This window comes from Cryptotermes secundus, unplaced genomic scaffold, assembly GCF_002891405.2.
Source record: "Cryptotermes secundus unplaced genomic scaffold, Csec_1.0 scaffold454, whole genome shotgun sequence".
In the NCBI taxonomy this organism is placed as follows: domain Eukaryota; kingdom Metazoa; phylum Arthropoda; class Insecta; order Blattodea; family Kalotermitidae; genus Cryptotermes; species Cryptotermes secundus.
The window spans coordinates 1,137,508-1,164,939 of NW_019729215.1; the positions used below are offsets into that span (position 1 = coordinate 1,137,508).

At 37.7% G+C, this 27,432-nt stretch overlaps 3 protein-coding genes across 8 annotated transcripts in view; 2 read left to right on the forward strand and 1 right to left on the reverse strand.

Moving 5' to 3' along the window:
- The first annotated feature begins 2,329 nt into the window (after positions 1-2,329).
- LOC111865479 (growth hormone-regulated TBC protein 1-A) lies at positions 2,330-11,851 on the forward strand. The gene is made up of 7 exons (XM_023853563.2): positions 2,330-2,501; positions 2,685-2,886; positions 2,961-3,194; positions 4,079-4,239; positions 4,826-4,934; positions 7,633-7,818; positions 10,837-11,851. The coding sequence occupies exons 1-7, from the start codon at positions 2,482-2,484 to the stop codon at positions 10,936-10,938; spliced, it is 1,014 nt and encodes a 337-aa protein (XP_023709331.1). The 5' UTR covers positions 2,330-2,481; the 3' UTR covers positions 10,939-11,851.
- A 6,654-nt stretch (positions 11,852-18,505) lies between these two features.
- LOC111865463 (mitochondrial import inner membrane translocase subunit TIM14) lies at positions 18,506-22,770 on the reverse strand. The gene is made up of 4 exons (XM_023853531.2): positions 22,666-22,770; positions 22,367-22,501; positions 22,152-22,262; positions 18,506-18,833 (listed from the first exon to the last, which is right to left on the reverse strand). The coding sequence occupies exons 1-4, from the start codon at positions 22,666-22,668 to the stop codon at positions 18,723-18,725; spliced, it is 360 nt and encodes a 119-aa protein (XP_023709299.1). The 5' UTR covers positions 22,669-22,770; the 3' UTR covers positions 18,506-18,722.
- A 110-nt stretch (positions 22,771-22,880) lies between these two features.
- Positions 22,881-27,432, forward strand: part of LOC111865460 (DNA replication licensing factor Mcm7) — a 45,336-nt gene continuing 40,784 nt past the window's right edge. For all 6 annotated transcript variants that reach the window (XM_023853528.2, XM_023853527.2, XM_023853525.2 and 3 more), the window contains exons 1-2: positions 22,881-23,013; positions 23,339-23,442. In XM_023853528.2, coding sequence (XP_023709296.1) covers positions 22,983-23,013; positions 23,339-23,442 — 135 coding nt within the window. In that variant the 5' untranslated portion in view covers positions 22,881-22,982. The remainder of the gene's footprint in view (positions 23,014-23,338; positions 23,443-27,432) is intronic.

Below are 27,432 nucleotides of genomic sequence, written 5' to 3' on the forward strand. Positions count from 1 at the left end.
ATCCATGTCAGAAGTGAGTTTCTTTGTACAGGGGAGAGGCCAGGAAGATCAAAGGGATCATGACAGTAGACGGAAGGAAACATAATTAAGTAAATCAGGACACAAATAATAAGTACATATTTTTAATTCCACAGATACTAACCATTCTAGGTTTAATAAATATAACTTGTCAAGTTGTTTGAAGTGATGTCTCAGGGACAGTCAGTGACTTATACTGTGGTATCATCAAATTTTCATACAGTTCTAAGATGTGCTTTACTTTCAAGACAAAATGAAGGCCACTGACTGACACACATGAGTAATTAACACTCATGCTTCATGTATCTTATGACCTGGGTTCAGTACTGAATTCAGAGTCTGGGAAGCTTCGGGTGGCTTTCCTGGCTCCTCCAGTCATCATGTCATTCAGAAGTCTAATCTGTTTGTGCAGTTGATGGAGTGTCATTAAATTAATCCCTGAAATGGACAAATATTAAGGATATAGTTAAGTTTTGGACCCTCACGTGTGCCGATGTGGAGTTCATGTGTGACTGTCCACACTGACATGACTGCTCATGTGAGGTTTCATTATATCCTGTAGATGTGAAAGCTTCAAATAGTATCTTAAGTGTGTGAGGTCTCATTTCTTGAGTTACAATTTATTAAGCCTTATCATTTACATTTACAGGTCTATATTTGAACCAGGTACCTATGAAACGGAAGTCCAGTGCACACTCTGCATGCTCAATAAAACAATTTGAGTTGTGGTTTAGAAATTTCATGGTTTTACATGTCATTGTTTCATGTCAGTTTGTTGCATTTCTCAAATAGAAAATCTCTGTACTGTGGTCAAGTTATGACATTGTGTAGGCTTCTACATATGTACCACATTTTTGGTGGAATTCAATAATGAAAGAGGTTAAGTTTTCCTCTCAAGAATGCAGTCAACAAAATAATGCTAACAGGACCCATCCAGCCTTCCATTGAATGGTATTAAGACTGAAGGTGAGAGACCAGCCCCAAATTTTGGTGCATGATCTCTCTTGTAATTTGTTATATGAATATTTCTTCTGCATGTCATTTGTATCACCAATAAATCTTTTTTTTTTTTTGTGAAACAATGCATGGAAGGAAGAGGGGACAGCAGTTATATTCTAAAACTTTTTGCCAGTATTAGGCCTAGAACTTATTCCAGATTTATTATTAAGTGACAGACATAGTACTAGGTACAGCATAATTTAATTGCTTCTGATTCTAGTTGGAGAATGGGGATGAGCATACAGGGAGCTTGATTCTTTAAGTTCATTTCAAATGTAATATTTTTTTCTTGGCACTACAGCCCCAGTGGGCCTAGGCCTACCTCCATGAACTTCTCCGTTCACTTCGGTTTTTCTACATCTTACACATTCGGTAGGACTCTTTAGGTGGGTGATCAGCTCATCGCAAGGCCTCTACCTGTACACAAACACAGAAAAATGCACACACACAAACCAAACATCCATGCCCTGAGTGGGATTCGAACCCACGATCCCGGTTTCCAAGCGAGCGAAGACAGCGCATGCCTTAGAATTCTTGGCTACCATGACCAGCTCAAATGTAATATTACACGTATAAATTCATGATGTGCCCCATGTTTACATCTCCTCCATGTACTCCTGCAGGTGGACGCCAACGTTCCTTCACATCCATGATCAAAATCATGATGTAAGTGGTAAAACGTCGGTACCCACATGCTGTTTTCTATGCTACAAGCTATCACAACCCAAACAACCAGGCTGTGGCATAGCTCAGGCAGTTACTTGCTTGCTTCCCATCGCGGCAAGCGAGTTCGAGCCTGGGACAGGTGTTGTGGGATTTGTGGTGAACGAAGTGTAACTAGGGCAGGTGTTCTGTATGTACATCGGTTTCCCCTGCCAATTCACATTCCACCTATTGCTCCACAATCATCATCCATAATACAGGGCTGGTACAATAGACCAATTAGGGGCCACAGTACCAAGTCGACTGACCCTCACACCATGAGAAAATTAAAAAAAGAAAACAGACGACCACATTATGACTCGGTAAAACGGTTGGGAGGCGAATGGACTGTGACATACATAATCTTCGAAACAAGTCTATAACTACACTGCAACTGTAATTTCGTAAAATTTCTCATACAATATAGAAAAGTGTTTTAGATCAAAAGTGTGAATGAATTTCATGTACTTTTGCTACGAACGTTAAAATTAAAATGTGTGATTTTAATACTATATGCACAATCCATGTTCAGCCATTGGCTGGACCGTACCAATGGTAGCTATGCACCTCCCGCCCACGGATCACCAAGTGCTCTCGGCCCTCACCGCACTCACGGCGTTGAAGGCGTTGAACGTGCGTTCATACCATTCATACCGTTGATATGTCGCGGGGATTGTAAGGTATTTGCCCTGGTGGCTGTTGGGTTATTTTCATCGTTTTGTTGAAATATGTACATATAACGCATTGAGTAATGCAAGAGTTATGGCGAGATCTTGTTTCAGGTAGGGTTTATTTAATTTTATTGTATACTTGACTCCACCACTTAATGTAAGAGAAATAAATATTGTTTTATTTGGCAGTCAATATTCTGTTCAGTGAGTTACAAATAAAGACATTTAGTTGCTGTTACAGAAGTAGGTGTTTTACAGTTACGAAACTTATCAATGAAAATTATATGATTCCAGCAAAGTCGATGAATATGGTTTTGAGCGACCGGATGATTTCGACTATGAAACTTATGAGGATTTTATGTCACAATATTTGATAGTGCTCGCCAAAAGAGCCAAAAAGTGGGCGGAGCTAATTGGAGAAGGGAAATCTTTGAAGAGGAATTTGACAGTGAAGAGATACGTTAGGAAAGGTATCCCAGGAGAACATAGAGGGCTTGTAAGTACTAGATGTGGCAAAACATGTTCTTTTTTCATTCATTGGTTAAGTAATTACAGACTGTGTACTTACAGGTATGGCTGACAGTGAGTGGTGCAGAAGCTCTGAGAGATGAATGGGGTTCAGATTTTTATCAGAAGTTACTGAATGGACCAATGAACCAAGACATTGTGGACATTGTGAGAACAGACCTTCCTCGGACATTCCCTGATAACATTTTCTTCAGTGCTGGAGAGAATCATCAGCAGCAGCTATATAACATATTAGTTGCTTATGCCCATGATAATCATGAAGTTGGATATTGCCAGGTATATGTGTTCTTGCTATTAATGAGTCCTAAAACAGTAGTCACTTAATAATGATGGTGTTGGTAATGTTCTAGTTGGATGATGAAGTGTACAGTGTTTCAGTCTGTTAGTGTTACTGTGCTTTCTCATAAGGATGTCTCAGTAGCAATTAATTTTGAAAAAATTATGGAACTTCTCGTAATGCTATCATACCATTATTTGAAGATCACTGGGATGTGACACTGTATACATTCTCTCTCTCCTCTTTCTGAAGGTTACTTAACGTTTTCAGTGTCAAGACTACATAGCATTGAGTAGTAGGATGATAAATGAATTAAAATTAATTGAAAAGAATTTGGATGAAATTGATCATGGCCTAATCAAGGTACCATCTTGGTACTTGCCTGGAGCAGCTGAGGAAAACCACAAAAACTTTGGTCAGGCTAGCCCATGTGTTGGCTGAGATTTGAACTGAGCACTTCCAGAATACAAGTCTAGACGAAACCCACTTGGTGGAACCGTATAGTTTTGTAGATATCAGTGTTCGAGAGGAGCCTGCTGTGCGTCTTCAGGACAGAGTAGTAAACCAAATGTGTGTGTGTGTGGGGGGGGGAGGAAGTACAAGATATAGGGGAAAGGAAGGATGAGGTTGGAGCCTACCAAAACCTACCAGAACCTGTTATTTCACATTCATAATTTAGCAACACTGTTGAAAAATCCTTGTCACAGAAGTTAATTAAGACATAGTGTAAAGTTATGTCAGAATGTCTACTTGTTTCTCTGTGTTGTCACTCTGTGGTTGTGTGTAGTTTGTAATTCTTCATGCAGTGATTAAACTCTGTTATATAATGAAGGAGTTCAGGTCAGGCTCCCATTGGTGTACATCAGCTGTGTGTTTTTGACAGGGACTGAACTACATTGCTGGTCTGTTGCTGCTCGTTACAAAGAGTGAGGATACAACTTTCTGGCTGCTAAAAGTCCTAGTGGAACGCATCTTTCCAAACTATTACACCCGCACAATGGATGGTGTCATTACAGACATTGATGTTCTGGACGAGCTAATCAGGTAACACTGTAGCTGCTTTCACCCAGTTTGTATTTCCTTTGTATATGTGTCTCCTTTGGCTCAACTTTTATAACATCCAGACTGTGTTCCTTTTTTATAATACATGAATCACTGAGCTGGCTGGTGCGGTGCTAACACTTGAGGTTTGTATTTGAAAGATGCTTGGTTTGAATTTTTGTCATGACTGAAGTTTTTGTGGTTTTCCTGAATCCCTTGAGGCAGATAGTGGAATAGTACCTTAATTAGGCCATGCCTGGTTCCTCTCAAATCCTTTCCAATTCATCATTTACCAGTTAACCTGCTAAGAAAAAACAATTATTTCACATACAAAACATTGTTAATGAGAGTCTGTGTGTCTTCTGACATTTTTACATTGGAATGCCTTTGACCGAAGAACACTGTTCTAGTGTTGTACAGAAAGAATCTGTTATTTTTAAATGTCTAATTCCGTTTTCCCTTACTTATGCTAGCTGTACTGTCCAGTTCTTTTTTCTCAGTTCCTAACTTTAAACAGTTTTTAATTTGTCTAGGTCTTTTTCTTTGTTTCTAGTGCAAGTAATCTTGCTTTAATCATTTTCATTTTCAGGCTGAAGATTCCTGAAGTCCACAGACATGTGGCGTCTGTTGGCTTGCCATGGGCTGTCATAACTACAAAGTGGTTCATTTGTCTGTTCGCAGAGGTCCTTCCAATCGAGGTGTGTGAGTGTTGTCAAGGACCAGACTTTGGTAATTTGATTGAAATTTGCATAGGAGAAGAAACCTTGGCATATGTGCTTTAAGATTCTCTGTTTCTTAGGGTAGTTTCCCCCCCCCAGATTTGTTCAATCTTGGAAATCACTTCCCACAATTCCTGAACCATAAGTTTTTGTCTAAATGAGGGCTAGCCCGCTAGGATGAGTGAGGTGTCTGTTATGGATAAAAACTGCACACGAACATCGGTTGAATCTATGATGTTCATGTTCACTTGGCCTGCATGCTGCGAACTGCTTGCTGGTGGTGTCAGTTATGCTTCACAAAGTGTCCAGCTTTTGAACAGCCAGTTATATTATTTATCTGCCTTTTAATCATTTGAAGCCAGAATTTCACCATTTTCTACAAAAGCAGTTTCTTGGCAAAACTTGCCAATAATTCAGATATTCTTTTTTAATCTTCCATTCTTACTACATGAACTTAGCTTTATTACAGCATTGCAAAATAACTCACTTGAGAATGGTATTGTTAATGTGGCTCGTAAAGAACAGTTTAACAGTGTGTTGTTTCAAGAGAACAAGGTGTCTGTGTGAAATCAGCTTCTGAACAAGTGGCATATGAACAGCAGCTTTTTTACTTAACCCAGTACCATTAAAATATGTGCCTAGGGGGCCACATGCAGCGTGTTGCAAAATCTAATTTGACTTCTGTCCCAGCTGTCAGATACTTAACTTAGAATCTGTGAATCTTTATAATTTGTTGTGTTGTAATCATCTTTAAGCCCCTTCAGGAGACCATATTTGTTCAGCTTATAATAGCATGTGACTTTTGAAGAAAACTGAATATAATAATACTGTGTGGGTTTCCAACACATGTAAGTTTCACCACTCTCTATGGTAAGCAATATGGTACTTATAAATTTTTGTCTAATTTTCTGACTCATTTTCATCACCTTACTAACTATAATTGATGGGCAGGATGTGTAGCATGTGTGTTGGAGATGAGAAATGATATAGTATTAAAATGGATGTTAAAGAAATATGGTATGAGAGTATGTGCTGGATTCACCTGGCTCAGGATAAAGACCAGTGCCAGGCTGTCATGAACATGGTAATGAACCTTCAGTTTTCATAAAAGGTGAGGTATTCCTTGACTAGCTGAGCAACTGTTAGCTGCTCAAGGTGAAGAACTCTGCTTCATGAAGTTAGTTACATGTGAGCTGACAGTTGCATGAGTGTCATGTCCATTGGATGGTCACAGCTTGGGCTCTCTGGGTTCCTGAGTGCAGGGGCTGTCTCCAGGTCAAGCAGTTGGCAGGAGAAGTACAGTAGACTGTCAATGTGTAACAGAAACTCCTAACATCCGAGAATGGCTTAAATGCATAATTGATGCTGTTGCAGTTGTTTATCTTGTTATTACAGACTTGGTTGAAAATCAAGTCTTACAAATACACCCCTCTGACTTCTGATCATGTGCAGTGCAGTATGGCCCTAAGGCTTAAATAATTATGTGGATATGGCAATATTTCTTTTATCATAGGGATATAAAAATAACAGAATAATTCTGCTTTCTCATTGTTATTGGCAATATTGGAGCCATCAAGTTAAAGATTTTTTTAAACTTTTATACCATCTTCTAGTTGCATCTGACTACTAATTGAGGGCCATCCTTCATGAGAGAAACTCCTACAAACTGTTTTGAACCCTGCAAGTATGGATCACATGTATTTCGCTAGCACGTCCCACTCACATACTTCCTATAATTTACTGTACACATGCACATGTCACAATAAGCACTTTGACTTCTATCACACTTGAGTAGAAGTCAGAATATTTTTAATCACTGTGATACGTATGTCATGACATGGCTTGCTTTAAATGCCATAGAAGTACGTGTTGCTTTTTATGTTACATATGTAAGTGATGGTTGTGAATCGGCCTTTATATTTAAATGTAAAATGCATGTTATGCTAATGGCACATAGACTGTACATTAAACCACAAGTGTGTATATTTCTGTCAAATGAGACATTTATGTTAAGCACATTCATAATGAAAATAGTAGTTTTTGTTGCTGTAGTGAACACCTCATGAGTCGTACTCATTGTGCTGCAGTGTTACAGTATGGCCCTTGTGTTTGTAAATAACATAATATGGATTAATTCATTTGGATCCAGGTAGGATTCACTAGTGAGGTTTTGTTGTAATGGTGATGAACATTTGATTCTAATAATAGTTCAGGTTGGAGCTGGGATAGTTCAGTCGGTATAGTGACTGGCTATGGGCTGGATGGCTGAGGGATCGGGGGTCAGGGGCAACGTTTTCCTCTCCTCCATGTTGTCCAGACAGGATGTATGAATCAAATTTGATTTTCTGAGAGTGGTGAATATTGTGATTGCAGTCAAATGGGATGCACACCATGTAGTATGGTAGATACGTGTTTATGTCTGAGGGGAACATATTGCCTAGGTTATCAGGATAGAAGTGTTGGTACCCATACATCACACCAGATGGCATCACATTCCATAAGACTAGACTTTTACAATGGTTGTTAAATAAATGGCTCAGAATATTCTGTCTTAATAGTAGAAGAGGTATTGGTAATTGTCTACCACACTACATGGTACATCACAGAAGATAGCAAATTTTGTAATCACCATCATGAGACCTTTAAATATAATATTTATATTCTTTCTGTGTGTCAGACTGTCTTGAGGATATGGGATTGCTTGTTCTATGAAGGCTCCAAGATCATCTTTCGTGTCTGTCTGACACTGGTAAAAAGGAATCAAGGTTCTATTCTCCAGTGTAAAGATTTCTCGTCACTTGCTGAGTGTTTCAAAGAAATTACCAGAGATTCACTGGTCATCGAGTGCCATGATTTTATGCAGGTGATGGTTTTATTAGTGTACTGTATTTCATGTATGGTATTGTGATTGTGTATGTGTGCCCTCACTTGAACCAGTTAACTGACTATCATGAAACCTTGTATGAACATGCCAGTAAAGCCCTCTTTAAGTACTGCTTTATTTCCTGCCATCAATAATACAAACAGATGAATCTAAACTTCTGAGGTGGGAGTGACATTCTTGCCACTTAATGTTGAGTCTTAAATTTTATATCAGTTATGTCTTTGAAATATGTAAATCAGTAGTTTTCTTTTTGTGGGGTATGAAACTTGTATGGTGGGTGTGTGAAATGCATTCAGTTTTATCTTGATAATGAACTGTTGGATCTACGCTTTTGTAATTGTGTATGAAGATAGACTGTAATTATGTTTATTGTGTATTATGTTGTGCCCTGGGCTATTAACCTTTATTTTACTAGGAGTTCAAGTTGTGTCAAATTTATTATAAATTATAAGTTTTGTAAATTGGAATAAGTTGGGTGAACAATGGGTTGGCTGGCCAGAGACCAGAGCTGAGATCAGCTTTTGACATAGAACATTCCTCAGACATCTGGTGCTAGTTGTGTAGCTGATAGAAAGTTCTGACAAATCAAGTGAATGACCCACAGGCAAGCCTCGCGCGGTAGGCCCTCAGCCAGTAGGAGTTTTCCGACTTTAGGGTTTTGAGTGAATGGCATTTTCATGAATTGTAAGAATGGTGAATAATTTTGGGGGCTTGGATTGGAGAAGCCGTTTTGGGGCATTCAGACTCTTAGGAGTTGCTCAGAGTAGACAGACTTGGAGAAGTCGTGGTAGAGCCTGTATGAAGGAGTTTCAAGATGGCGTCCTGGCCATCTTTATTCTGCGACTCATCTAGTTTTGTGAGTAACTTGCTTGTGTTCAGTCCACTGATCAATTGTTAGTGTAGGAAATTTGGTTTAATGGTTCTTAGAGCATATAAGGTTTGGTTCACATATTAATTTGGTTCATTGATTGAATGTTAGAACACAAAAAATTTGGTTAATTGATCGTTAAAGTATAGGATCACCAATTGTTTGTTAATATGTAATTTCTGGTTTGATGAAGATTAGGATATGAATTTTGGTTTATTAATGGATAGTTAGGGTAGAATTTGGTCTACTGATTTTAGTGTATAAACTTTGGTTCTTGAATTGTTAAGGCGTAAATTTTGTTTTATTGATTGCTTATTAGAATGTATAAGTTTTGGTTCATGGATTGATGGTTAAGATATAAAAACTTGGTTTAGTAAATAAGTGTTAGGATGTAAACATTCAGTTTAGTAAGTGCTTGTTAAAATATAAAAGTTGGTTAAATGATTAACCATTAGGATATGAAATTTGGTTATTGGTTGCAGAGTATGAAAATTGATCCATTGATTGACTGTTAGGACATAACAGTTGATTCACAAATTGGTTGATTGTGAGGGTATAAGAGTTTGGTTTATTGTTAAGATATCCATTCAGGTTAGCAAATGATTATTATAGTGTGAATTTGGTTCACTGTTGTTACAAGATAATTTTGGTTTACTGGCTGCAGGGTACAGAAATTTTGTTCACACCATGCAGGTTCAGTAGACTAGGGGTAGTAAGGTTTAAGAGGTTATTGCAGGGTGTGTAATCACAGATTGTGTGTATTAATAGGTTGTATGTATGTAATTGTTGATTTAATTATATGTGTTTTCATTTTAAGATGTTTAGTGCTTATTGGGTTATTTGTAATTATTATATCACTGGATGGAGTAGGAGATATCCACGGGTGTTTGATGATAGGGGCTGAGTACAAGTATTGACCCCTTGGGATACAATAAAATTTGGTGGCAGCATGTTGGCGCACAACAGAATGGTGGCAAGCACTGGGAGTCCAAGAATTTGGTGATAGCATTTTGGGGACATAACAAAGTGGTTGGCAGTGGCAAGTTATAATAAGAATTTGAGGTCCCCCCCCCTGCACCATAATAAACTGGTTTCAGTGGTGGGATGTAATAGGATTTTGTGGGGTTCCCATGGGGATGGCGCTTGTGCCACAACAATACAATTTGATACTTTGTTATATATTGACATTTCAAACATGGTGAGAGCAGATAAGATTGTGGCTGTACGTGACAAATTTTGTGTGTTGGGAATCTGTAGTAGTAATACTGAGGCAAAGGAAAGATGTTCCATGGATGATGGGGATGTTAGCATTGAAGGCTTCCCACTAGCTACCTTCTCTCCAACCCAGAGTGCTTGTTGCAGGAGACTGTTATTATCACATCCATATGAACAAAGTGACCACATGACTGGAGGGGAATGCATGGAAGTATACTTCAGAGGGAAGTGTATCAGCTCAAAGGAAGTTTTGGGGGTGGTTGCAGTATAGTAAATGTTATGCACAGGAATGAATCATTAAATTATGTAATTATTAGCTTATAGCTGGGATAGCTCATTCAGTATAGTGACTATGCGATGGTCTGGATGACCAGAAAACCAGGGTTCACGTCCCATGCATCTGCTCCCCCAAAATTTCTTAAGGTGTGTAGCATTTATTGAGCCTTTGATTGCCAAGCCCTGCCACAGTAGAAATGTCAAGGCTGCTGGTGGAAAAGCTAGTTTCACAGAGGAACCTAAATGTACCTCCAGAGTACTTCAAATGACCACATGTGTAGATGTGAAACTCTGTTTTTCTAAACATCAGTGTATCGCATTTCATAGCATCTACTGACAGAAATGCTGCCCTAAGTGACTGACAACAAGCCAATGTCTTCAGCTGTGACAGCCTTATGGTATAGATTGAAGTATTTGAAGGAATGTAGTCATAGGAATATAGTCATAAGTTCTTGCTTTTATTGATATAAAAAGAATCATTTTGTGCCCCATATAGCTCTTTCTTGACCAGTATGGCTGATTGTACTCATAAATACTGGATTTGTGTAATAGATTTACCATGTTATATGAACACAGAATTAGGTAGTTTCTCTACTTTACTGTCTTGGAAACTCAAAATATATTTGTATACTTTTCAGAGCATATTCAAGGTACCTGGGTCATTGCCTCTAAACCTGATAGTGAAGTTGAGGACGAGGCTGGCACAACAGAGACAAAATCAGATGCGCAGTGACCGGTAACCAATGGCCAATTGAAGCCATACGTAGTGTTACATTGAACATTTTCTAGTCAGGAGGAATGGTATTCTTGCGAGGTGAACTATGCAAGCTCAAGATGTGCTCCAGAATACGGAGCATTAGATGACCATTAGTGTGTTGGTTAACACTTTGTATTGGTCTCCTTTGTTGATCCCGTTTCCTGTTTTATTCTGTGGAGACCAAGTATGTTGGTGCAAGGTTATACAGCTACTGGATGTCCAAGCTTTTCCTGGAGATGTGCTAGTTTTTCATGTGTCAAAGAACCCAGAATGTCTTAACATTTCACATGTTCAAGAACTGAGCCTGTCCATATTTTCCACATGTGTAGAAATCCTGAATGTCCATGTTTTTCACATGTTCAGGAGGAATTCAGAATATTTTAGTTTCACACATTCAAGAATGTTTAAGAATTAAGAATCTCCAAATTTGTCATGTGTTCAGGAACCCAGCCTGTCTTCTGAGTGATGTGTAGCACCTCACTGCTTACAGGATACGTACCACATTTATCATTCAGACAGTAATAGACACTGAAATTACCTTTCATTGCTCTTCATATACAACAGAACGTAAAAGATGTTTAAGGAATTTACATTTCTTGATGATGTTACATGGAATTTCTGTGTGCAGAAGTTACAGTCTGTGGTATTGCCTGAATCCTGCAGTTTGGTGAATGGTGGTCACAGGTACAGTGTTCAGGAGATAGGAAATGGAAAGTGGAAATAGCACAGTTAAGGGCTTGAAGAATGACAGCATTAAGAAAAGGATCCTGACTTGATGTGTGGATGTCATATCAATATTTTATAACTGAAACAAATGAAAAACATCAGCAGTGTGTATTCATTACTTGCTCAGTTATGATTCACTCAGTTTCATATTAAAAACTCTAGCGGTTGGTTCAGATGTCTTTTAATTCAGTGGAAAGTCTAGAATGAATGAATGAATGAATGGTAGTAGAGTGCAGGAGTCTGATGGCCTGTAGGTATTCTTTGTGCATGCAGTGCTTCTAGCAGAAGTTGCAGGAATCGTAGCAGTGCGATATTTGTGAATGTAGAGGCTTATAGAAAACTAGAAGCATCTATTCTTGGCTCAGGATGGGGTTACCTTTCATATCAGTAACACACATTATAAATACAGATGAAGTATATTAACATAAGCAAATGTGAATACAGGGTGTGGACATGGCACATACCGTGATATCCCCCTTTGTGACCATCAATGAGGAAGGCAACTGGAAAATTTACCACTTCTCAGCTGCTTTATATACACCAGTGACATCACAACATGAGCTGTAGACGAGCACTGTCAAATCTCACTTCTGTGTTTGGAATGCTGAAAACCATGCTCAACTAAGGTTGTGGGAGGTGAAAAGTGGTAAGACTGGCAATAGAGGGACAGGAAGAATATGATTTAACAGCAGTTAAGATGTGCCACAGTAGGAAATGAAACACAATAGGTACATTTTCATGTACATTAGGAATGGAGTCCAGTTGTGTTGCATAATATGAAACATGACACTGTTTTCCAGGAGCTATTTCAAGGAAACAGCAACTCCCGTCTAGAAAACCAAAATTAACGGCCATGGAGATTCTTTGCCCTGACAACACGAGAGCATCTATCCACTAAAGTTGGCACTGACTTCGTTAACAAGCAGCGGTCGCTCAGTCAGTATAGTTTGCTTGCGGACTAAAGCCACGGAGTTTTGTTTTGTTTTGCTTCTTATATAAACTTAATTCTTTTTCAGGCATTATGAATGTTAATGCATTTCTATTGAAGGGAAGTGGTGAACATTTTTTATTTGTATATTTTTGATGTCATGACAACATTGCATTTTTATTTATTTACGAAGATATATACCATAAAGGCCTTTTATTTATATTTTTTACATTTACAGTATGTGTTATGTTCTAAGAATTAATTTGAATGCAGTAATCCCTTGTTACATGTGAGAGAGATAGAAACTTGGAGGTGGGATTCCTTTTTGGAAACCACCCGGTGACTATGTTATGGAATTTCCTACAAAATGGAGCAAAAAGGTGCATTTGAAATTATTTTGTGATGAATGACTTTATTTCCTACACTGATAGTGACATCCATGTCTCACAAGTAAGCTGTCTGCATATTGCTGTAATGCCTGCTGGATGTCTCCACACTGCCATTATAATCTATTAGTGTCTAGCCTCAATATTCGGGATATAACTCGGTCAGTATAGTGACTAGGATAGGGCTGGGCAATTCAGAAATCATATTTTGATTCCAGGTAGTTTTATCTTACGCACAATGTGTAGGCCCCATATCCAGGGGTACCAGGGGCAGAGGCATGAAGCCCACCACCAGTCTCCATCTAGTGCCAAAGTTAAAGATGATGGAGCTATGCCTTCACTTCCCCATACATCTTCATAGCATGGTGTTTAATTAAGAACAGACACTATCTCTACCAGATTGTATATTGAAGCTCTTCCAGTTTCAATTCGCACTGCTCCCCCTTCTTCACTATAAAGATGGAGATAGCAGGTTCTTCTGAAGTGTCAATACTACGCGCCTGCTGTCTGTGTCACTTGGTTAGAGCCAGTCTGTGGCAGTAACCGGGGAGCAGTCACTTGCTCATAACATGGAAACCAAAAGTATAAGGTAAAGTTGTCCCTGTGCTTAACTAATTAGGCACTGCACCATGAAGGCCAATGAGTGGATGTATAGATATGTGTATTGTTGACTTCGGCACTGGTTGGAGGTGAGTTATGATTGTGTAGCTATGAATTTTGTACTATAAAAAATCTTTATTTTAAACCTTTAATTATGTAGAACAGTATTATGTGATTAATGATATGTCTTTTTTTTTTTAGTTTTATGTAGTATTGAAGAATGAACTGAAATGAAGTTTCAAATTTATATGTTGGTCTTATCATTTACCTACATTACATTTACATTTATTTATCATTTCATGGATCCAATCATCTCCCCGTATGGCTCGATATAAAAGATGTCACATATTACAAATTCATGATGACTACACATCATTCATCCTTGGTCCAATAAAATATAAAATAAAGCCCGAGACAGAATAGCTTAAGTTGTCAGGACAACACACATAGGTCATAGAAAAACCACAATCAAATTCACACCTTGCCATTCCACACACTGGCAAGCCATATTATGAAAACAGTTACGTTATAAAATATTAAAATTCGTAACAAAAAACAGACATCAGACATACATACTGTACTACTGCACTTACAGCAAGCAAGTCTCAACAGTATGTAATTTACGCACACAGACCATTTATTAACTCTTAACTTTTGAGCCACTTACATGCTCAACAAACTCATCAATTGAGTAAAATGCGTTAATTTGCAAATAATTTCGTAAAACAAACCTAAATTGCTTTTTATCGTTTTTTAAAACTGTGATATTTGACGGCAGAATATCATTTAGGTTGATGCCTGAATAATACACCCCTCTCTGATAGGATGATAGATGTGTTGAAGGTGGTCATTCCTTCTGGTACCAATGACATAGACAGAGTTACTGGTTTGAAATGCATCCAAATTATTAAGAACAAATATCATCAATGAGAGCAAATATACACATGGGATTGGCAGTATGTCAAGCTTTTTAAATAAATCTCTACATGTATGAGTTGGGCCCACTCCCATCATCATTCTTATTATGTATTTTCTTTTGTATAACACAGACCTTATGACTGTCTGATGTATTTCACCAGTGAATGATAATATGCATAATATACAGCTTTAAGACTACTTATATTTAATACATTGGATAATATACGCATTAGAAAACCAACTGTGCTCAACTTGTGAGGCAAAAAACCAATATGCCCCTTACAAGTTAGACAACTGTTCAGCTGCAAACCGAGAAATTTTATTGTTTCTACTTCTGTCAGCTTTTTGTTAAGAGAGACTGTACACAGAGGGTAGGTCGTAGCTGCTGTTGGGGTGAATTTTATCATTTTTGTTTTATCCAGATTTAACACTAAGTGATTATTTTTGAAACCACGAAAACATATGATTGAAAACAACATCCAATTTTATTTTTAAATTATAGTAGTTTTTAGCCGTGCAAAGAATACTTGTGTCATCTGTAAACATGATAACTTCCAAAATGTTACTTATTTCAAGGGGGAAATAGTTTATGTTTATGGTCCCAACACCGATCCCTGAGGCACGCCACATCCAACAATTTCCCAGTTAGAATAATATTTGTTACTTATATAATTTAATTTCAGTCTTTGCCTCCTATATTGGAGGTAAGATTTAAACCATTGCAATAATACACCCTGCACTCCGTAGTACTGCACTTTCATTGATAGGTCATGATTAACGCAGTCAAAGCCCTTGGCTATGTTACAAGTTACATACTCTGTTCTATTCCAGGCTGTAACTATTACATTGGTTAATTGAAACATTGCATCTTCGGTTGATGATCCCTTTTGGAATCCATGCTGCTCTGAAAGTAATATTTTATGTTTACGATATGATCATTGAGTCTTCTAAAAATTGCTGTTTCAAAAACTTTTGCAAGCCCAGGTACTATAGATAGTGGCCTTTTCCCCTTCTTTGTATATTGGCTTAATAATTGCATATTTTAATCTTTCTGGATATAGACCCATGGTTAATGACTTATTAATTACGTAAGTTAGAGGTTTACTGATTTGTTTGTCTGCACAGTTTTATAATTTTATTTGCTTACACCATCATACCTTGAAGGGTTTTTTTTATTTTAATTTGCTAATTGTTTCCTCTTCTGCAATTAAATTAAGATTCATATCTGGAATACCATTTGAGAAATGGGAATGCAAGTATGACATTGCAGTATAAATACTAGTTTTCTTAATATTAAGAATTTCTGTTATTGTTGTGAAATATTTATTAAAACTATGAGCTGCTTCTTCAGTATTTATTTTTTTATTATTATTTTGAAAAGTCTGAGGTAGACAATCTTTATTCTGATTGTTAGTCCTACCTGTTTCAGTGTTGATAATGTTCCAGGTAGTTTTTTGTTTTCAGCTGATGTGATTAACTGATTATAATATTTCCTTTTAGCTCCTCTTGTTACTCTTCTTAATATCATGCAGTAGGATTTATAGTATGATTTGAACCAATAGTTGTAACTGTTTCGACAGAGAATGAACAAGGATTCCTTCTGTCTAGAGGATGTACGTATACCAGCAATTATCCATGAGTTTATTTGTTACGTTTTGCTTTGGAAGGCATGACTCAAAGACAAGTAAATACTTATTTAAAAATGAGTTGAATATTTCGTTTACATCATTTGGTTTATATATATTTTCCCATTTTTCGTTAGATAGTTTATTAAGAAATTGAGCAATTGAGTCTTCATTTACTAATCTTCTTGTGATTCCCTGCACTTTTTTCTTCTCCAGGAAATTGATATTTTTTGGTACGAGACACTGAGCATCGTCATCAGATCATCAGATAGTCCATTACTAATAGAGATTACTTCATATGAATTTATCCTTGCCTTATCTATAAAAATATTATCAGTAGCAGGGGTTTTGGTCACAGTTATTCTTGTTGGGAACTGTACTGAAATATATGATTGCAACAGCACTAATAGCTGTGTTTTACGAGTTGACTCTTCTAAAACAAAATTACATTAANGTAATATAAATTCAATTTTTGGTTTATAGAGTAATTTGAATATTTATCCAACGTATTTATAAGGTACTCAAAATTCCCACAAGGTGACCTATATATGTATACACAGTACAAATATGTTAGTTTTAGCTAAAGAAATCTTAAGTGTACAAATTTCTATATTCTCTTCATCACAGAACTGTGCTAGATTTATAGCATTAAATTTTATGTTAGATCTTATGTATATGCAAACACCTCCTCCCTGGCGAGTCGTACGGGCATACTTTGTTCCCAATAAATAGTTCTGAAAATTGCTGCATAATAATTTTTGGTCTGACATGTGATGCTCAGATAAGCATATTAAGTGAGGATTCATATTATTGCTAAGTACTGAACACTTCAATTCATCAATTGCTCTGTTAAACTAAAAGTGTATTCTCTGATTCCATTTTGCTTTTATACTGTTATTCTACCTTTTACATGATGGTTGCTGTTAATTTTATGAGTTTTAATTTTACTGAACTGTCTCTTTGATGCCATGTTAGGTGGGTCCCTTGTCACCATGGTATGGCACATCCTCAGATTGCAGATGGAGGAGACAGCCTCCACATATGGAGGGTAGCTCAGAATATACTGAATAAGAAGTTGCAGACAGCAGACAAGATCACAAGAAGCCTCAGACCCAGACAGATTCATTGGCTCAGAATAGGGACCAGTGGAGGACTCTTGTGAACAAGGTAATGAACCTTTGGGTTCCATAAAATGCTGGAAGTTCTTGAGTAGCTTCGCAATTGGCAGCTTCTCAAGAAGGGCTCAACTCCATGAGTGAGCGAGTGAGTGTCTCTTTGATGAAGTGAAGCTGTTCATATGAAAGATGGAATCAATCTGGTATGATGGCACCTACAGTAAATCATATATCGTGGACTCTGAACAACGGTACTTCTGACATGTGGAAAATGTTAACTACACAAACAAGGTCACAGTAGAGGCTGACAGGCAGAGAAATGCGTGTTGGATCCAGATTCGACCAATGGCATATTGGGGGCAAGACGACACTGTTGCACTGACAGCGTAGTTGGTCCATGTTTGCAGGTACTAAGATTACAGTCTTATGGGATGTGGTACTATGTGGTATGGTAGATCTTCCATCTTCAGGGTTCAGGTTCCTCTTAAATGCTAGTACTAATCTACCAGACTATATGGTGCCATATCCCAGATGATCAGAATCTTGATTGGTTCGCACTAATTTTTCCTAATAACCAAAAGAAATGTTACACTATACATTGTGGCGTATAGATGACCAGTTGCTAAGTGGTTCCTCTATAAACAGCGGCCACTTCTGGGCAGGAGCTCAGTAAGCATGTTCCCGTTGCTAGGCAGCAGATTCTTAGTAATACAACAGTTGGATGCAACAGTAGAGAAACTGTTTTTATGTGGCCTGTCCCGAGATGTTATAAGCAAGGGACATTGGTTGTCAGTAGTTCTGTATAGGAGGCTGTGAAGAGAGGACCTGAGCATGTGAAGCTGAAGAATCTCCACTGTTAGAAGCCACTGCCAGGGAACAGCTGGAAGAAGGCTTAGCAGATGCTGTGGAGATCAGCAGCAGCAGCACTGTAATTGCTTGTAGTTCTGAGTCATGTGTATAAGTGGTCAATAAAGACATTAATTAACCCTTTGACGTGGTAATTTAAATTCCGCGGCTCCTGCGGTAATATATTCAGCCGGCCATTTNTACATTAATTAATCCAAACCCCCCCTCTATAGTCACACACACATGTGACAATCAGTATAATGCTGTAACCACATAATGTATCAGAAGAGCTGTGATTGAGGGGGTGAACTGAAATCTTGTGATAGCAATTGCTGGATGTTGTCAGAACACGTGTGAAGAAAGGAACCAGAAGTGGAAGAAGAGACAATATCAAAGTAACACTACATCCCACACAAAATAAAATTATAATCTTAGCGAACTGTGTTGACAAAATATACAGTATGTACAAATTTATACTACTAACCAGAACAACTTAAAAATATTTTATTTCAAAATACCAGCATGCAGAGATTCCTTCAAAATCATTCTGCTTGTACTGATATGCATGTCAAAGGTTTCACTAATTTCATTTTGATTTGCTACTGTTTTGAAATGAAATACCCTTATGATTTTCCACTCTCTAACAAGTCTTTAGCTTCATTTATTTTTGCTGCCAACAAAGGTGATCCTCCCCGGTCTGGGTGATTCAGTGCCATGATCCTCTTGTGAGCTTCCTGCAATGTGAGACAGTTTTTCAAGTTGCTTTCTTTCTGGCTGCATGAAGTACAGGGGGTCATGCAAGAGTGAATGATCAGTTAGGACAGAGGTTCCCAAACTTCTATATGTTGTGCTTTCTCCCTCTTTGAACCATTTAATACATTTCATACGACCCATCATCAATCTTATAACTCTTCTGCATCTTAAAAACCGTTTCAGCATGTGACAACTTTCCCCAGTGAATCAAGCCGTAAGTCAGGACAGAATGGAAGTAAGAATAATAAATAACTTTCAAGGTAAATATAGACATCAGTGGTTTTATGTTCCTTATCATGTAGCAGGCTGAGCTTAATTTATTTATCACCTCTTCAATACTTGTATGTCTTTCCCAAGTCAAGGGAGCTCTCAAACGACAAGTCAAGAAATTCAGTGTCATAAGAGCTCATAATGCATGTACCTACATTTCCTATATTCCTCTCAACCGACATATTGTTTCTGCAGTAAAATTTATGCAATGTGTTTTCACTGTATTTAATGTCAATAAGTTCTTTTTGAACCAATCTTCAAGTATCCCATAAACTTCATTTAGTGTATTTTTAAACTGTAAAGGATTAGCATGTGAAATCAAGACACTAGTATCATCAGCAAATAGAATAGGGACACTATTTGACTCCAAAATCTTAGGTAAGTCATTTATATATATGATAAACAGCAGTGGTCCCAGCACTGAACCCTGTGGAACCCCTTTGTTACTTTAACCCATTCAGAGAGTGCTGTTTTATTATCTAGTCCATTTAAAATTGATGTTCTCTGAAATCTACCTTGTAAATAAGACTTATAAAGATTATATTGTTTATCAATTATTCCATAATACTTTAATTTATTCAATAATACTTCATGACTAACGCAATCGAATGCTTTTTCAATGTTCTGAAATGGCCAGTGTAAGCTAACTCTTCCAAGTTCATCATAGAACAATACTTTGTTTTGATGGCTGCCACTGCTGAAAGTCTAGCCTCACATAGTAGTAGTAGTAGTAGTAGTAGTAGTAGTAGTAGTAGTAGTAGTATGTTCAGAGCTTTTCTACTGAGCCAAGGGAACTCAATGCCCACCCAAAATTCTATGTATGACTTCCTAGGGAAGTATCAGATGTCAATGTAGTTTTCTTCAAGAAAAAAAATGGTAATTCTGGAGCAAATCAGCATGGAATCGATCTGTAATCCATTTGTATTTATCACTTACTGCTTCTGGGAAATATTCTGTAATTAAGCCATGATTAAAAAAAGGTGACAAAAAGATAAAAAGTTATAGGCCTATACCGTTGCTAGCATCTTTTTCTAAAACATTTGAAAAAATTATATACATAAGATTCTCCAAACATGTAATAAATAATGATAGACTAGCTACTGAACAGTTTGGGTTTAGAAGTAATTCTTCAACAGAAATGGCAACGTTTAAACTCCTAAATGACATTCTTCAGGCCTTAAATAATAAGGCATATGTGGGAGGTATTTTTTGTGACCTGGACAAAGCCTTTGATTGTGTTAATCAAGACTTATTAATGAAGAAACTGAAATTCTATGGAAGTGTAGGCAATGCACGTATTGTAATCAAATCATATCTCAGTGACAGATATCAATGAGTTCTCATTGATGATAATTTAACAAAATCTTATACTTCTTCAGAATGGGGAAAGACTTAAACATGTTGTGCCCCAGGGATCTGTGCTTTGATCAGTGCTTTCTCTTTTTTATATAAATGACTTACCTACAGTAGTAAATAATAATTCTAAGTCAGTCTTATTTGCTGATGATAGCATTATTGTTAGTAACCCTAATTTACTAGACTTTAAAAATTATCTAATTTCTTCATTTGAGCAATTGAATGTATGGTTTAACACCAATTTGTTGTCATTAAATTTTAATAAAACTCAGTATATACAATTTAGAACTATTAATAGTCCAATAATTCAATTAGATATCAGTTATAGTAATATAAATACTCAGTTTTTAGGTATTACTGTTGACAGCTCCTTGTCATGGAAGAATCATACTGATGGACTCATGGTCAATTTAAGCAAAGCATGCTACGCTATGAGATCCTTAAGGCCCTTTGTCTCTCACGAATCATTGAGGATGACCTACTACTCTTTATTTCCATGCAGTTATGTCATATGGTATAATCTGGGGGAATTTCTCTCACAGTGGCGATATATTTAAACTGCAAAAAAATTGGTCATAAGAATTATTACACATTCTAGAAACAGGGACTCCTGTAGGGATCTATTTAAGAAATTAGACGTATTACCGTTTTACTCTCAGTATATATTCTCATTACCGATGAGGTCGTGGATCTTTTTCAATTGACCAAATCCTTCTGGCTGCACTATGGCCCTGGAGTTTACTCAGCCTCTAACAGAAATGAGTACCAGGAATTAAATAATTAATTTTCCTGGGGAGTAAAGCGCGGCCGGCGCGTAAGGCTGACAACCTTACTGCCATCTTAGAGCTGATTGTCTAGATAATGTGGGGCCCTCAACATCTCACAACCCTATGGGCCCCTTCATGGCCTGTTACGGGGATAGCTTTACTCTATATATGTTCTCATTATTAATCTTTGTAACTGGTATTTCCTTATTTAAAGTATATTTGGAGTTATATGATAACAGGAGCAAAAATAATTTTTACTGTTCACAACCAAAGTTGTCAATTTATATAAATGGGTATAAAGGCATTTAAGCACTTACCTTCTTACATAAAAAAAATTGTTAAGACAATAAAGAACAATTTAAAAATACCTCCTACTAAATTCTTTTTATTCACTGAAGGACTTTTTAAATAGTAAAAATAATCTTAGTGTTATATTTTTATCCATATGTTTTATGAATCATAAGATGCTTTACTTTTGCATAAGATATATAATCACCTATTTTCCGGCACGAAGACTTGTATTAAATTTAAGATGTTGCCACATTATAACGTAGGAAGATAAATCAGTTTGGTTTATTGTTTCATCTGACCTATGCTTACTTTCCATAAAGCATGTGTATTTTTTACTATTTTCTTAATTGATGTGTTACATAATTTGTACATTTTATAGTATAGGTTATCTGTTTGTGACTGGTTCTATATCTGTGAGGACTCTGTAGCCTCGATTGGAGCAATGGAATTTTACAATAAATGAATGAATAAATAACTCTTAAATATTTAGCTGGAATGCTTTTAACAAGTTCGGTATTCCTGAAATGACTTTAAACATGCCAACCACAGCATGGATCATATACTTCCACATTCAGCCATAGCATACATGGAAATATAAACCTGTAAAGACTGTACCTTCACTTTAGTTTTACTTGCAGTCGGTGAGATTCCTAAAATGAGACTTGCCTCTCGTCTAGTCATTTTTGGCTCAAATCCACCTTTATAATACTTGCTGTTTGCAAATGACTGAAATTAAAGAAATCTCATGTTATCATGGCACTACAGGGGTATTCGTGCAATACTCTTATTAAGGAGTTTTTTCACAAAAGTCACATTTATTTTTCACGTACTGAAGAATCAAGTTGACTTAGAGACTTAACGGTCTCACTCATTTTCTGAGACATCCCAGGGACAGCACGCATAATATACCTTCCAGCAAATCCTACAGCTGCTAGGCCAAGGCCTGCAACTATCACACTGCCTGCCTGAAATAACACACACAGTCATACTTCCTGTTGCAACGTTTATTCACGTTCACGCTTGTTTAAGGTTATGTACAATTGGTTTTCATATTACTTATTACGAGTAATGGCAGTAAATATTTATCTTTAACGTATAACACCCTTATTTAACATGTCAGCACCCATACCATCACAGTTTATTTTCTTGACAAAATCAAAGGCTCATACAGTTACACTATATTTATCTTTCTCGGTGTGCTACATCAACACTCTTCAAGCTGAAACTAGAAATAGTATGTTTTCGTTAACTGAAATTCGTGGGAGCAGAATCGTCAGAATGGTCAGAATAGCCAATATAGCACTTCAAAAGTACCATTATTATGCCTTAGGAGAATGTTGGCGATCGTAGCCCGCCAAAATATCGTGAAACGGCTGTCCTTAGTGTGTGCTTGCGGTTGAGAAGTATTTTTGTTATTTTATGTAGTGTTGAAGGGAGTAGAACATAATGGCAGGAAAGGATTATATTAATGATAAAGGTATATAACATAATCCCGTTTTACATACTTGGGTTAAGTAGATGAATGATCTACGTAATGTAATAAATTACCTTTCGTATCAAATGTAATTTTTAACAACCAGCATTTATTCAGTAAGGTCTATTTAAGAAAGAACGACTTGTGTCATTGCCTGATCCGGTACGTTATGCGAAAATTTATGTATTAAGGTTACGTACCATTTCGGATAATGCACTATGATAATAATGTTAATAATGTCACTGCAAGGAAAATAATTTTTAGTAGGTTTCACCCCAGGGTCACTACCAGACACACGTAATATAATGAATTAATTATTATCTTTCAGAAAAACTTAAGCAGTTCTTAATAGAATTTGCTGCCATCGATGCAGAAGGTCACAAAGACTTCAAATATGTGCATCAGTTGGTGAAGATAGCACACCGAGAGAAGGTAACAGTATTAGAAAAGCATTACTCATCGCCTCATGAGCTTTGTTTAGGAGTTACTAGATGTGATAAAACCCATTATGCCTGCCTAGCCCCTCTAACAAGATTTTTTATTGAAGATTACTACCATTAAGAGTGATTGTTGTAGCTTGCATCACGCTTCTCGTCATTGTATTGTAAATCACAAGCTCATGGCTTTGTATATTGTCTATAATATGTTCTGCTTGTTGTGGGGGATAATGGAAGACTTCAGTTAAAGGTAATTTAAGGTAGTTTATTTTTTTTACCTGACAAAGACAGTAGTATGGTAGTCTGTGATACATACAATGCATACATGTATTGCATACATTCCACAGACCAAATGTTAATCAGAAATGACTACGATGTGGGATAAGTCATAAGGACACAAAATATACAGGGGTTGGCCAAAATACTGGAAACACTGCATGTACTGAACATTTCTTTATTAATATGGTGTTGGACCAGCTTTTTTTGCATCCAGTACACCAACAGTCTTTCTTGGAATGGACTTTTACAAGTTTTCAATTGTCTGTAGTGGAATTTTATACCTTTTTGCTTTAGTGATGTTGGGAGTGGGAATCCATTCCTCACTCAAGTGTCCAAAACTGAACAGAGAGCTTTAGTGATGATCAGATGTGGCCATTGTGCTGGCCAGGGAGGATGGTGAAGTTCCACTTTCATGCTTTCAGACCATGACCGAACAGTTCAGCTTTGTGATTGGGGTGGCATTGTTATTTTGGAAAAATCCATAATTTTTCAGAAATAACATCAGGATCATGCATGGGATGCACTTGATTATCCATCCTGTCCATGTACTTCCTTGCAGCAGGGTAATAATGGGACCAACTGAATACTCTACCATGATATTGGTTGCCCAAACCATTATTGAAACTCCTTGTGTTTATCCGTTGGAACCAGGCATTCCAGGTTGTAGGCTTCCTAGGGTGTTCTCCAAATATAAACTCTTCCTGATGTAAGGAACAGCATGAAGGATGACTAATCTGACCATATCACATACATGTTTCCAGTTGTCTGATTTCCGGGTTTTATGGTCATGACACTGTTGTTTATGCATCTGAGCATTAATTTCCTCAGTAGTCAGAGTTAGGAATTGCAGCCCTACTGTGTGGATATTGGATTTTTGGATCTCACATCAAACAGTTTTTGTGGAAATGGTCTTGAAGATGAATATTCAGTTCTGCGTTCACCTGCGCTGTGGTAGTTTGCAATTTTTCAAAACAATCCTTTTCAGTGTATGACAATATCATTTTTTCATTGTTGATTTTTGCCCACTGTTCCTCTTTGCTGATGTTGTCTTCCCATGGTTCATGTATGCCGACATAGCCGTAGAAACTGTTGTTTCCAGTGTACCTAATGTGGCAGTTTTTGTTGAAGATGCTCCAGCTAAATGCACACCAGGGATCTGTTCCCTTCCAAAATTGGGCCTGTCTCCCATTTCCTGATTCTTTCACTCACCCAGTAGAATCTCTGCTGCATTTACATGAGCCGCACAGAGTGTAAGCAAACAGATCAGTCAGTGTAGCCAACACAGATTCTGTTCCCCAGTTTCTCAGTTAGAGTTTCCATTGTTTTATTTGCCCCCTGTATAGGTATGGTAAATTGAAAGCCTTCAGATAAAAGATTGGAATATAAAATGCACAGAGGGCTCGTGTGAGGTACTCAGGTACTTCAAACAGATCAGTACATAAATGTCAATACTGTTTGCTTTCCTATTTATAAAAACCTTTGAGGAGATTATGAGTCATGTTTAGGCAGGAATTCATCAACAGAGTAGAATGGGTGTGAATTTAAATATCTTTTTAGTAACTAAAATCTGTGTCTTTTAGTCTGCAAGCAAACTATACCAACTGAGCGACCACCGCTTGTCAGCGAAGTCAGTGCCAACTTTTGTGTGGTCAGTGCAATGGATTCGCATGGCCGTTAATCTCGGTTTTCTAGACCTGATATTTATTTTAGTCCTACTTTAAATTGTGTTGTCATTCATGAGGCTTCTGAGACTAGACGGTAGACCATTGAAAATGTTTATGCCAGTGTAAAGTAATGGTAATGCACTTAGCTAATTAAGCAGTACATCATGAAGGCGTATAGGGGAATGGATGCGTGGATCCACATTTTCTTGACCTCGGTACTAGTTGGAGGTGAGTGGTCAGCTTCAAGCCCAAGCCACTTTACCCTGGGGAAAGAGCCCCTGGCACCCATTGGATAGATGGTTGGGTGGACCCTGGAGCCAGTCTGGGCGATTGAAGAAGCGAAAATTCTTGACCCTGCTGAGACTTGAACTCCAACCCCTCTGTCATCCAGCCCATATCTAGTCACTATACCAACTATGCTATGCTAGTGTAGTATGCCCAAAAAGAGTTTGGTAGTTGGTCCTTGAAGATGGATGGTGCTTGTTACTTGTGCAAATGCTGTGTGCAAGTGCATTAGCCTGAAAACTGTATATTGTGAGGCTTCTGATGACAGTGCATAACACTCAGCCAACCAAGTCTGAACATTTCTCCCATCTCGATCCCCCTTATCAGCAGTGATTTCACTGATCCTTCGTGGGTTTCTTCTATAAGGTTTTATCCTGAGTGTTCAGATGGCACTAGAGCTAGGCACAAAATGGTTTTACAAACTCTACATTTAGTCCTTTGCTTTGGTTGTTTATGGTCTAGGTTTGTTGCATAAAATTTGTACCTCCATTTTTCCATCTTAGTGTCAGATCTGTGTATGCTGTATCACAATTTTTATTGCATATTTTCCTGTTATCTCCCTTTGGCACAGCCTGGTATCAGGTATTATATTGATATGGGTTGTCCGGTGATTGAGGTTAGCTCTTTCTAAGGGACTCAGTGGAATTGGTGTCTCCACCTCACCTGAGGACAGAAACAGATGTAGTTTGTTGGCAGTAAGGGGACACGCTTTGTCATGCAAGAGCAGCACGCCTTTGATGAGGAGTCTTAAATGCCGACTTGTACTGTAGCATCCACAGGAAACTTCGTAAGGCCATTCAACGGAAATGACCAGGACTCCTCACCAAAGGCATGCTGCGCTTGCATGACAACGCGCGTCCTCATACTGCCAGCAAGAGAAATGAGATGCTGTGAAATTTCAAGTGGAAAGTCCTCGAGCGTCCTCCATATAGCCCCGACCTTGCTCCAAGCGACTTCCATTTGTTCGGTCCTCTTAAACATCACCTTTCAGCTGAACATTTTCCTGACAACGAAGCTGTAGAAAGGGAAGTCACTGCCTGGTTCTGACAGCAGCCCAAAGAATTTATGCTGCTGGTTTTCAAGGGCTTTTGAAACGATGGGACAAGTGCCTCAGTGTGCAGGGAGATTATGTTGAGAAATGAAACTTTTTTCAAATCAGTACTCTTATTTGTTTAAGTTCTATATCCATTTGTAACTTACTTATTAACTTACCCTCATAGATATGGTGGGTAGCTGTGAAGAATGGGTGTAGTAGTTACAGACAGCAGTCATGGGGTGGTCCTGCAGCTTCAGGGTGCTGTGGATTTAACTAATCTGTGTAAACAAATGTCTCAGACAGAAATTGACACAACATAAGTAACTAACCAACTCTGGGGGCAGAGTCCATGAGAAGCTCATCATATGCCAGCTGGTAAATTTGCCACATGGTATGAGATGTGAAGATTCGTTCCTAAAAACGCACCACTGGTCCCTGTCGTGAGCCAAATGAAACCAGTGCTCACTCTCCTACAATACTTCTTTGAGGTCTATTTGAATATTATCTTCTCATCTATGCCTGGGTCTTGTAAGTGGTCTCTTCCCTGCAGGTTTCAGGTGCAACATAAAAAAAGTAAAAAGTAAGAGGCAAAGCCATCCCTCTAAGAGGCCGTGAAAGCCCATAGGGTTGTGAGATGTTGAGGCTGCCACATTTTCTCCAAACAGTCGGCTCACAGATGGTGGTAAGGTTGTCGGCCTTATGCGCTGGCCGCCCGGTACCC

Excerpts from the sequence above, each read along its gene's own strand:
- LOC111865479 (XM_023853563.2), top strand. The coding sequence starts at position 2,482 with ATGGCGAGATCTTGTTTCAG. Across the intron at positions 3,195-4,078 it reads ATGAAGTTGGATATTGCCAG|GGACTGAACTACATTGCTGG; the intron begins GTATATGTGTTC and ends TGTTTTTGACAG. Across the intron at positions 4,240-4,825 it reads GTTCTGGACGAGCTAATCAG|GCTGAAGATTCCTGAAGTCC; the intron begins GTAACACTGTAG and ends TTTCATTTTCAG.
- LOC111865463 (XM_023853531.2), bottom strand. Across the intron at positions 22,263-22,366 it reads TAAGTCAACTTGATTCTTCA|TCATTTGCAAACAGCAAGTA; the intron begins GTACGTGAAAAA and ends CTTTAATTTCAG. Across the intron at positions 18,834-22,151 it reads CAAGTAAAACTAAAGTGAAG|GAAGCTCACAAGAGGATCAT; the intron begins GTACAGTCTTTA and ends CTCACATTGCAG.